Below are 12660 nucleotides of genomic sequence, written 5' to 3'. Positions count from 1 at the left end.
AGCGACAAAGCACTCAAGAAAACAGATCTTAAAAGTTCTCATCACAAGAAAAAAAAACTACGTGTGATAATGGATGCTAACTAGACTTATTGTGGTGATTATTTCACAATATACATAAATACTGAATCAACATGATGTACACCTGAAACTAATGTAACATTTATGCCAACTATATCTCAATAAAAATCAAACAATGTATCAATAACACATCATTTAATATAATTAAAAAAAACCCCACATGACCATGTCACTTGATTCAGAAATGCAACTTAGAAACCAACAAAATTCTGTAAAGCAATTATCCTTCAATTAAAAAAAAAGAAAAGTAACCTGACAAAAATGAACACCCTTTCATTATAAAAACTTCCAGGAAACTAGGAATAAAAGAAAAATTCCTCAATATGATAAAGAGTATTCATGAAAGCCTTCCAGTTAATATCATAATCAATGGTAAAAGACTGAAAGATCTCCCAAAAGTCAAGGAACAAGAAAGACAAGGATGCCTGCTTTCACCACTGCTATTCAACAATTTAAGGAAGTTCTATCCAGAGCTAGTAGATAAGAAAGAAAAATGAAAGGCATCTAAGTTGGGAAGGAAAAACTACAACTATCTCTGTATGCAGATGTCATGATCCTATACATAGAAAATCCCCCCAAATACACAAAAAGCAACTAGAGCTAATAGACTCAGCTAAGTTGCTGGGTACAAGATGAAAACACAAAAATCAGTTGTTTCTGTGTATCAGAAATGAATAATCTGAAAATGAAATTAAGAAAGCAATTCCATTTATAACAGTGTGTAAGAAAATTAAATATTTAGGAATAAGTCTAACCAGGGAGGTGAAAGATTTGTACACTGAAAACTATAAAACTGATGAAAGAAAATTAGAGAAGACCTAAATAATGGAAAGACAGCCTAAGTCTCTTTTAATGGACAGGAAGATTTAACACTGTTAAAATGGCAATAACCACCCAAAAAGATCTACAGGTTCAACCCAATCCCTATAAAATTCTAACAGCCTTTTCCACACAAGTGGAAAAGCTGATCCTCAAATTCATATAGAATTGCATAAGACCCAGAACAGCCAAAACAACTTTGAAAAAGAAGGACAAAATTAGTGGATTCATACTTTTCCAACTTCAGAACTTACTACAAAGATACAGTAAGTAAAACAGCATGGACAAATATACAGGTTAATATAACAGAATAGAGAGTCCAGAAATAAAGCTTGGCAGATATGGTCAACTGATTTTCAACAAGACTTCCAAGGCCATTCAAGGGGGAAAGAATGGTATTTTTAACAAATGGTTCTGGGAAACCTCATATCCACATGCGAAAGAATGAAGTTGAACCTCTATATCATATTCAAAAATTAAGTAAAAATGGATCAAAGAACCAATTTAAGAACTAAAACTATAAAACCCTTAGAAGAAAGCATTGGGAAAATCTTTATGACATTAGATTTGGCAAAGATTTCAGTGATATGACACCAAAAGCCAGGCAACAAATAAACTGGACTTCATCAAAATTAATAACTTTTGTGCATCAAGAGTTACTCTCAATAAAGTGAAGAGATAACTTATAGAATGGGAGAAAATATTTACAAATCATATATCTGACAAGGGATTACCGTCGAGACTATAGAAAGAGCTTCTAAAACTCAACAACAACAACAGAAGCCAATTCAAAAATGAGCAAAGGACCTGAATAGACATTTCTCCAAAGAAGATACATAAATCATCCATTAAAAGATGCTCAACATCATTAATCATTAGGGAAATGCAAATCAAAACCACAATGATATACCACTTCGTATCTACTAGGATGGCTATAATTAAAAACAAAACAAAACAAGCGCTAATGAGGATGTAGAGAAACTGGAATCTTACCATGGCTGATAAGAATGTCAAAGACTGCAGCCTCTGTAGAAAACAGTTTGGCAGTTTCTCAAACTATTGAACTATCACATGACCCAATAATTCTACTTCAAGGTATACATCCAAATGAATAGAAAGCAATGACTTTATCAGATACATGCACAACAAGGTTCACAGCAGCATTACCCACAATAGCCAACAGATGGAAACACCCAAGTGTACATTAACAGATGAAATTAACAAAATGTGGTATATCACATACAACAGAATATTACTCAACCATAAAAATGAATGAGATTTTGATGTAAGCTGTAAGATGAATGGACCTTGAAAACATGCTTAGCTTTCAAGTAAGTCAGGCATAGAAGGACAAATACTGTATAATTCCACTTACATGAGTTACTTAGATCAGGTAAATTCATAGAGACAGAAGGTAGATAAGAAGTTGCCAGGGAATGAGGAGAGGGAGGAAGAGGGATATTGGGATGATGAGAAAGCTTTGAGTGTAGAGAGAAGTAATAGTTATACAACACTGTGTTTTTAATGTCACTGAATTGTACACTTATGATTAAGATAATAAATATGTATATTTTACCACAATAAAGTTAACTATATACCCCCCCAAATGAAAACATGTCCACACAAAAACTTGTCTATGAATGTTCACACTAGTCAAAAAGAGGAAATAATTCAAATGTCCATCAATTGATAAAATAAATAACTAAAGTAGTATAACCATCCAATGAAATATTATTTGGAAATAAAGAGTCAAATTAAAACTAGGGAAATCTGTGACTTCGCTGGCTGTCCAATGGTTAAGACTCTGTGCTTCCACTGCAGGCGGCAGGGTTTGATCCCTGGTTGGGGAACTAAGATTCCACATGCCACGTGGTGCAGCCAAAAAGAACAAAAAAACAAAACAAAAAACTAGGCAAATTCTAACAAGATTGGTGAATCATATCAATTTCAATACCCTGATTATCATATACTAAAATTTTGAGAAATTTTACCAGTGGGGGATTCTAGACAAAGCATATAAAGGTATCTCTCTGTATTAATTCTTACAACTGCATGGCAATATATTGGGTTGGCCAAAAAGTTCCTTCGAGTTTTTCTGTAAGATGTTATGGAAGAAACTGAACGAACTTTTTGACCAACTCAATACAAATGTCTCAATAAAAACTTCAATTTAAAAAAACTATTCCAGAAGGTGACAATGGCTGTGACCTCAAAGTGCCCTGTGGAATATTCTCCTATAATTTTATGCCATAGGCTTAGTTATTCATATTAAAGTTTTTGAACTTGCCTTTGAGGAAAAAAGGAATGAAGTGCTGATACATGCCACAACATGGATGAACCTTGAAAATATTATCCTTGGAAGTCAGTCACAAAAAACCATAAGTTGTATAGTTTCATTTATATGAAATATCCAGAATAGGCAAATCTACAGAGATAGAACGTAGATTAGTGGTTGTCGGAGCTGGGCAGGAGGGCTGGGAAATGTGGGGAAAACTGCTAGTGAGAATAGGGTTTATTCTGAGGATGATGAAAATGTTCTAAACTTAGGTTGTGATGATGGTTGCACAACTGTGTGAATATACTAAAATCCATTTAATTGTATACTTTTAATGGGTCAACTGTATGATGACCCTGTATGTGAATTATACAACAACTGTATGTGAATTACACATCAACACAGATGTTAAAAAAATTTCTTGTGAGCTTATGAGGTACACAGAGGTAAGGTGAAGCTTTGGAAAACTTTATGTATTGATTAATCATGCCTTTTTGGCCCCTTATTAGTATAGTTTAACAGTGAAATATATGTATCTTACTCAGCACCCCGAATTTCTATACTTCTTCTCCCAACCTTAAGAGTAGGGTAAAGATTATAAAATGTGAGATTTTTTAAATCATTCTGCATCATCTTACCGGTGAGTAGCTCTATCCATGTTTGGACAGTTTCTGTGGGCTCAGTTGCTTTGATGTGTTTGAGAGTTTCATCCAGTAAAACATCACCCGTTGGGCTGTCTGACTTTAGCAGTACCTTTCAGAAAAGAAGAAACAAGAGACTCTGGTTCATCTACTTCATTCAAATTAAAATCAGTGAATATGCTATACATACATTAAATGTCATAGGAAAAGCAAAGCAGCATAATATATTGTCTCTGTTTCCTCAAGAAATTTAAAATCTAGTATGGATAGATAAAACTAACATTTGAACTGGGCCCCAGTGGCAAACTGGATATAAATGATAATGGACAAAAAACATTCAATAGTAACTCTTTGAGCCTGGAAAACCAACTTGTGAAACAATTAGTAAAGATAGGAAACTCAGGTAAAATTGATGAAGCTTAGTTTTAACTGATATGGGATAGCCAAGTTGAAATGTCTGGACAATAGTTAACTATGTTCCTGGAGGTGGAAAAAGAAGACAGGTCTAGAAATTTGAAAATTAATACCATAAGGGTGATAGATGAAGCTGTAAAGGTAAATGATATCTCTAAAAGGATACAAAATGATATAAATTGAGATTTAGATATTAAGGAATGGAGAAGTAAAGGAAATAGGGTACCACTAGAGAAGCAAGAGGATGTAATATAACAAAGGTCAAGAAGAGAGGAAGTTTCAAACAGGAGGTAGTCAAAAGTGTCAAACTCCACATACAGGTTAAAAGAGAAAAATAAATTGAAGACTGAAAATTAGCTGGTGACACCTAAGAATGTAGTTTCACTAGAGTGCTAAGTATGACAGTGAAGTTGTGAGTGGAAAAAATGAGTAATAAGAAAATGGACAGAGCGGTATAACTCATGCTAGAGAGGACTTGCAAAATAATTGGAAGGAGGGAAACTGAAGTTATCTGAGGTGGACCAGAGTTAAGACTGTATCTGAACCACATGTTTACTTCCTCACTATATAATACTCTGTTTCAAAATATTACAGCTATAGATAAATACAGAAAAATAATCAACACCATCCTGGATGTGACTTTTCTGCATAAAAAGGGAAGACAAAACCATGAACTTCTTATAACCCTTTAGACCATGGATACTTAGATTTCTCTCTCTGCTACAGGATAATTAAACCTGTTAGACAATGGGACAACTGAATAAGTGATACTTTTATTGTCTCACGTCTCAAATCTTCCTATTCTTCCAAAATAGACTGTTGGTATCTGCCCTCTCATAAGAGGATATTCATGGAGGATGCTCTACCTTTCTGTCTAGCAGTCGCTTCTTACGCATGGTGGGGGGTTCTAGATAGATTCGACCTCGCATGGCCAGCTCTATCAGGATGCCACCTCGCAGGCCAGATGATATGCAGTCATTCCAGAAAGACGTGTAACCCTATGAAAGGGGAAAAGAGAAAAGAAAGAACGTTCTGAAAGGGATATGGACTTGCAGCAAGCACCCAAAGAATGTTCCATTTTGTTCTGTGATTCATTTCACATCACATTACATGAACTCAAGGCAAAATACAGAATAAGTGAAAAAAAATCTTTCACTTCCTTAATCCACTCCCTCCCCTCAAAGTATGACTTTCTAACTTCAAGCTCTTTGTGAATTCCTATGGTTGGGCTGTTAAGTTAATAATTGGCATGCCAAATTTCAATTTTTGAGAAGAATTTTGGCTTCTTTGCTTCCATGACATTCTAAATTTCACAGTGGGATACAAATTAAGTCAAGTAGAAAGATGAATACCATTTGAGCTTTTATACCTCCAAGGTATGTATTAGTTGCAAGCTATGTTGATGGACGGTGTAGTAGAAACCCAGCTCTGCCACTGACTAGTTAAGTGCCTTGGGTATGTTACTTAACCTTTCTCAAGTGCAATGTCCTCATCTGTAAAACGAGGGCACTAATATCTATATAAGTTTATTGTGAAGAATAAGTAAGATATATATTATCAATATAAGAAACCATTTAGTATAATACCTGGCATATTGTAGGCACTCACATGTTAGTTTCCCTTCCCGAGGAACAGGGAATACAAAGATACACAATTAATAGCCACTATCTTAAGGATCTGAAAATGTAGCTGGAAAGACCTGCAAACTTGAGGGAAGCTTTCTGTGACAATATAAAATTTAAATAAAGGCTCAATTGAAAAATGGAGTAGAAGAGACAGGTATAAATTATTATAGAAAGCCCGGTTTAGATGATACTTTTTCAAATTATAAATTACTTTCAGGCTAGAGTAGTCAAGAACTCTTAAGGGACTTGAGCTGGGATTTGAAGAACAGGTTGGATTTAGCAGAGAGTGAGGGTTTTCCAGATGAAGGAAGTCATTCAAATTCTACCTATTCTTCAAAAGGGCATTTTAAGCAAAAGCATTAAGGAAGGAGACCTCAAATATGTTTAGAGATTTAACTCAAGGATTTAAAGAGAACTCATGAGATCAAGTTGGTCGGGCAAGGCTGTAGAAAGCCTTGAAGTTCTGAACTTTTTGCTGAAAGGCAATATTGAATTCTGAAGGTTCTAAGCAAGGAGTTGTGATTAACACAAGGAAGACCTATCAGAGTTATGAACTGTGTAACAGTTTTTAGCTATCTTTGGGTATAGCTTTCTCTCTCACTGGAGAGAGGCTGGGTGTGATGTTGGCAGATTCTAGCATGGCTTTAAAGCATGACCAAGACTAAGTCACTATTCATAACAGTAATGTCTAATATATATTGAACACTTAACTATGTTGTAGATTTGTGCTAAGCTTCTTTGCATGCATTATATGACTCTATCTTCACAACAATCCTGTAAGGGAGGTTCTACTATTATCCACATTTTAAAGATGAGGAAACTAAGGCTTATGGAGGTTATGTAACATGACAGAGGTCACAAAGCTAAGTGGCAAAGCCTTGAAAAACAGCTTTTAAAAATTCCAGGGACTTTCCTGGTGGTCCAGTGGTTAAGACTGCATGCTTCCAAGGCAGGAGGTGTGGATTCGATCCTTGGCAGGGAACTAAGATCCTGCATGCCAAATGGTATGGCCACGAAAAATCCAGTTTTCCTCTTTATTGATTTAGAAGTTAAACATTCTCTTTTCTTTAGGAAGTTATCTTTGAAATTTTAACATGCATGATAATTAATTTAAAATTAATATACTAATTTATTTTTAAAACAAATCAATATATTAATGTTTCCTAATTGTATCTTTTACTTCACAAATTAGACATCATTATTTTATACAGGTAGTACTTATTTAGATTTACTCAGATGCTTACCAAATTCTTTGCTCACCATTCCTTCTTGCATCTCAGATCTCCTTTGTGGTACCATTTTCCTTCTTCCTAAAGTAGAATTTCCTTAAGTAAAAGTCTGTTGAAGGCAAATTCTATTTTGTTGATCTGAAATGTCTTCATTTTACTATTGTTTTAAAAACATTGTTTTTCTGGTCATAAAATTCTAGATTGATAGTTTCCTCTTTATCATATTGAAGATATTATGCCCTCCTCTTCTAGCTTCCATTGTGGCAGTGAGAAATCTATCATTCTTATTGATTGTGGTAGGTGGCTTGTCTTTTTTCTTTGGTCCTTTAAGATTTTCTCTTTTGGTGTTTTTCCATTTGACTACAACATAAGTTGTGCGTGAATTTATGTATCCTGTTTGGTATACACGTCCTGTATCTGTAGGCGCATGTATTACTTCTCAAAATTGTCAATTCTTATTTCTAAGAATTTTGGCTTTCCTCTATTCCCTTAATTCTTTCAATTTTTCTTATTCTGACCTCCATGTCTTTTAACCTCTCCTATATATTTTCCATTTCCATTGCCTCTATATTGCTTTTTCAAGAGTTAGTTCATATCTGACTTCCAATTTACTCTCCATCTATCAGTTCACTTTAGTTCAGGCACTCAGTCGTGTCTGACTCTGTGACCCCATGAACGGCAGCACGACAGGCCTATCGAAAAAGCAAGAGAGTTCTAGAAAAACATCTATTTCTGCTTTATTGACTATGCCAAAGCCTTTGACTGTGTGGATCACAAGAAACTGTGGAAAATTCTGAAAGAGATGGGAATACCAGACCACCTGACCTGCCTCTTGACCTGCATACAGGATTCTCAAGAGGCAGGTCAGGAAGCAACAGTTAGAACTGGACATGGAACAACAGACTGGTTCCAAATAGGAAAAGGACTACATCAAGGCTGTATATTGTCACCCTGCTTATTTAACTTATATGCAGAGTACATCATGAGAAACGCTGGGTTGGAGAAAGCACAAGCTGGAATCAAGACTGCAGGGAGAAATATCAATAACCTCAGATATGCAGATGACACCACCCTTATGGCAGAAAGTGAAGAAGAACTAAAGAGCCTCTTGATGAAAGTGAGAGGAGAGTGAAAAAGTTGGCTTAAAGCTCAACATTCAGAAAACTAAGATCATGGCATCCGGTCCCATCACTTCATGGCAAATAGATGGGGAAACAGTGGAAACAGTGGCTGACTTTATTTTTCTGGGTTCCAAAATCACTGCAGATGGTGATTGCAGCCATGAAATTAAAAGACGCTTACTCCTGGGAACCAAAGTTATGACCAACCTTGATAGCATATTAAAAAGCAGAGACATTACTTTGTCAACAAAGGTCCGTCTAGTCAAGGCTATGGTTTTCCCAGCAGTCATGTATGGATGTGAGAGTTATCAGAGAAATGCAAATCAAAACCACAGTAAGGTTCCATTTCATGCCCGTCAGAATGGCTGCTATCCAAAGACTACAAGCAATAAATGCTGGAGAGGGTGTGGAGAAAAGGGAACCCTCTTACACTGTTGGTGGGAATGCAAACTAGTACAACCACTGTGGAGAACAGTGTGGAGATTCCTCAAAAAACTGGAAATACAACTGCCATATGACCCAGCAATCCCACTGCTGGGCATACACACTGAGGAAACCAGATTTGAAAGAGACACATGTACCCCAATGTTCATCGCAGCACTGTTTGTAATAGCCAGGACATGGAAGCAGCCTAGATGCCCATCAGCAGATGAACGGATAAAGAAGCTGTGGTACATATACACAATGGAGTATTATTCAGCCATTAAAAAGAATACATTTGAATCAGTTCTAATGAGGTGGATGAAACTGGAGCTTATTATACAGAGTGAAGTAAGCCAGAAAAAAAACCACCAATACAGTATACTAACACATACATATGGTATTTAGTCAATCGGTAAAGATAACCCTGTATGCGAGACATCAAAAGAGACACAGATCAATAGAACAGTATTATGGACTCTATGGGAGAGGGCGAGGGTGGGATGATATGGGAGAATGGCATGGAAGCATGTAAATTATCATATGTGAAACGAATCGCCAGACCAGGTTCAATGCATGATACAAGGTGCTCGGGGCTGGTGCACCAGGATGACCCAGAAGGATGGGATGGGGAGGGTGGTGGAAGGGGGGTTCTGGAAGGGTAAAACATGTACACCCATGGTGGATTCATGTCAATGTATGGCAAAACAAATACAATAATGTAAAGTAAAAAAAATAGAAAATAAACTAATTAAAAAAAAAAAAAAGAGTTGGACTATAAAGAAAGCTGAGCGCCGAAGAATTGATGCTTTTGAACTGTGGTGTTGGAGAAGACTCTTGAGAGTCCCTTGGACTGTGAGGAGATCCAACCAGTCCATCCTAAAGGAGATCAGTCCTGGGTGTTCATTGGTAGGACTGATGTTGAAGCTGAAACTCCAATACTTTGGCCACCTGATGCAAAGAGCTGACTCATTTGAAAAGACCCTGATGCTGGGAAAGATTGAGGGCAGGAGAAGGGGATGACAGAGGATGAGATGGTTGGATGGCATCACCGACTCAACGGACATGGGTCTGGGTGGACTCTGGGAATTGGTGATGGACAGGGAGGCCTGGCGGGCTGCGGATATTTAATGTTAAACTTAACCCTGAGAAAGTGTTAGTCACTCAGTTGTGTCCAACTCTGCAACCCCATGGACTGTAGCCCACCAGGCTCCTCTGTCCATGGAATTCTCCAGGCAAGAATATTGGAGTGGGTAGCTAGTCCCTTCTCCAGGGGATCTTCCCGACCCAGGGATCGAACCTGGGTCTGCTGCACTGCAGGCAGATTCTTTACCATCAGAGCCACTGCTTTACATCTCTTTAAGTTTCATTTGTTTATCACATTTACCTGGTCGTTTGTGATCATTTCTTCTTTTGTGATTCATTTTGTGTTCATTTTGTGATTCTTTTATTTCTTTAAAAATATCATAGACATTTCATATTGTTTGATCATTTTAATATCTAAGGTCCTTGAATGAACCAGTTACTTCTGCTGGTTCTTTCTCATGGGTGTATTTTTCTTTGTATGTTTGATGACATTTGATTAAGAGGCCCATATTTAATTTTTCATAAATCTATGAGATTTTGGAGGCCTAAACTGAGGGTGTATTCCTTTACTTTTTTTTTTTGACCACAACATGTAGCACATGGGATCTTCCCTGATAAGACCTGTGCCCCCAGCATTGGGAGCTTGGAGTCTCAACTACTGGATCACCAAGGAAGTCCCTGAGGATGTCTTCCTTTAGAGAAAATCTGCATTTGCTTCTGCTGTGAGTAAGGCACGGTGGGTCTGGGAGACTGCCAAGAATACATTTTTGGTGGTGGGGGGAACACACCATATGACTTGTGAGATCTTAGTTCCCTGACCAGGGATCAAACCTGGGTCCCTGGAAATGTAAATACTAAGTCCTAACCACTGGACTACCAGGGAATTCCCCCAACAATACATTAAAAATTAAGTCTTACCACTATATGACAGAACTAGAGGTCTTCTAATTCCATTTTTCCCATAACCTTCAAGCTCAAATAAATTATGTAACTGCCTTTCCCTCTGCTCCTCCCAGTCAAATCCAAATTTCTTAGTGAAAGTAGTAGTGAAAGTGTTAGTCACTTAGTTGTGTCCAACTCTTTTTGACCCATGGACAGTAGCCCACCAAGCTCCTCTGTTCATGAAATTCTCCAGGCAAGAATACTGGAGTGAGTTGCCATTCCCTTCTCCAGGGAATCTTCCTTACCCAGGGATTGAACCTGGGTCTCCCTTATTGCACTTAAATCAGGAGGCTGCTTACTTGTTTCTCTCTGGCTTATTTTCCCTAGAACACTATTCTCCAGATTTCTGGAACAATTTTAAGTACTCATAATGCACCTTTTTTGCCTACTGGCCTTTGCACACACAGTTCTGTCTAGAAGAAACAAAACTCTTCTTTACTCAGCTCTTCCTTGTTCTTAAGGATTGAGTACAAGGGTCACATCTTCCACATAACCTTCTCTAACATTATCTTTCCCTCCACTCCACCCTCTGGGTTAGGTTCCTCACCTGGGTGTGTGTGTGTGGGTCTACTTCTCCCCTATCATTTATTATTTTATATTGCAATCAACTGCTTGTCCTCAGTAGAATATAAATTTATTATATATTCTATATAAGGAAAGAATATATGACTGATAGACAGTATTTCTTAATAAGTGTTTCTGGAAAGCACAAATTTATGATTTAAAGTAAATATGTTAACTTGGCAAAAGCTCAGCCTGAACTATAAGCATTCCTAGATTTATCCAAATTTCCTGAGGGTCTGATCTTAGACTCAAAGGTGGGATTAGTTCTCTTCAATGCCTGCCTCATGGCTACTTCAAGAGTAATCCTTATAACTCCTCTCTAAGGAGGGAGTAAGCCTACCCACCACCCCCCACTCCTGAGTAATACTTGGTTTTATAGAAGTTAGCTGCCTAGTTAACGTTAAACTATAAGTTTACTTTAGAATATATAATTTACTTAGGTATAACTTTTAATCCTGTTGACTATGAATCTCAACAGGTGTACAAACATTTCAACCAGTAATACAGCAATTAGAGGAAAGTTTTCCTTGTTTTTTCATTTCTACCTGACCATATAACTTCTGTTTCAGTAACAATGATGTCAGATTGTCAACAGAATGAGAAGTACTGCAAATAAAGAAACAATGGCCAGGATGTACAAACTGAGTTTTTCAATATTACCCTTTCCCAGCATAGTATCTCACACTATATAAAACTCTTCAAATCAGTTTTTAAACTTTATTTTTATTGAATCATGTCATAATAGTTAAAAAGTATAAGAATATACATGAAGACTTTTAAATACAGTTATAACTCTGAAGTCCATTTTCCTCTAAATTATCTAGCTGTCTTGGTAAATTCTCAAGCCATATATAATGAAGATTCTGTGTTAAAGGGTCAGTGCTGTAGTATGCAGGATGATCTAGAATGTGCGTACTGAAGTTCACCATTCAACCATTACATTTAATTACCAAAGGCTATGTATGTGAAGGGAAAGAGAAAAATTTTAGAATCTACTGAGAAACCAAAATTGCACACTGCTTCATGATCGACAGAAAATACTGGAGGACTGGCAGAATGAGATCTTTGAATAGTAGACTTTGTCTTGATTATAAATGTAATATATAATTGTCAAAAAAAGAAGAGAGATTTTAGAAATGTATAATTTAGAAAGTAGAAGTCTCATAATCTTATCACTTCCATGTAATAGTTTAGTGGATATTTTCTAGACTTCATATGTTTGCTAATATTACATACAGAAATAAGATTATACTGAGTGGCAACTTTCCACTTAGGCATTATTTTGGATATCTTTCCACATCATCACTAAACACACAGCTACCTCAATTATTGTTATGGGCATAGTACTGCATTTTAGATACACTATAGTTTATCTATTCAAGTCCTTACTGATGTATGTTTGGGTTGCTTACAGTTTTTTGCCATTATAAAAAAATGCTGTAAAGA

General features: G+C 36.6%; 1 protein-coding gene, 1 long non-coding RNA gene and 1 other non-coding gene across 6 annotated transcripts in view; all 3 read right to left on the bottom strand.

The window, feature by feature from the left end:
• Positions 1-12660, bottom strand: part of GOLPH3L (golgi phosphoprotein 3 like) — a 49840-nt gene that overhangs the window by 15865 nt on the left and 21315 nt on the right. For 2 of the 4 annotated variants that reach the window (XM_081487760.1, XM_081487759.1), the window contains 2 exons: positions 5094-5225; positions 3811-3925 (listed from right to left, as the gene is read on the bottom strand). In XM_081487760.1, the coding sequence (XP_081343886.1) occupies positions 3811-3925; positions 5094-5225 (247 nt within the window). The remainder of the gene's footprint in view (positions 1-3810; positions 3926-5093; positions 5226-12660) is intronic. The other 2 variants (XM_081487763.1, XM_081487761.1) reach the window with 1 other exon arrangement.
• On the bottom strand, positions 7414-10599 carry LOC145505493 (uncharacterized). The gene is made up of 2 exons (XR_014053072.1): positions 7967-10599; positions 7414-7906 (listed from the first exon to the last, which is right to left on the bottom strand). It is a non-coding gene; the product is annotated as an uncharacterized LOC145505493 (long non-coding RNA).
• On the bottom strand, positions 10519-10591 carry TRNAV-UAC (transfer RNA valine (anticodon UAC)). The gene has a single exon. It is a non-coding gene; the product is annotated as a tRNA-Val (tRNA).

This window comes from Giraffa tippelskirchi, chromosome 5 (genome assembly GCF_054371585.1).
Source record: "Giraffa tippelskirchi isolate mGirTip1 chromosome 5, T2T-mGirTip1v1.2.pri, whole genome shotgun sequence".
NCBI lineage: Eukaryota > Metazoa > Chordata > Mammalia > Artiodactyla > Giraffidae > Giraffa > Giraffa tippelskirchi.
The sequence above is the reverse complement of the archived record's forward strand: the minus strand, read 5'-3'. Positions and strand labels throughout refer to the sequence as shown.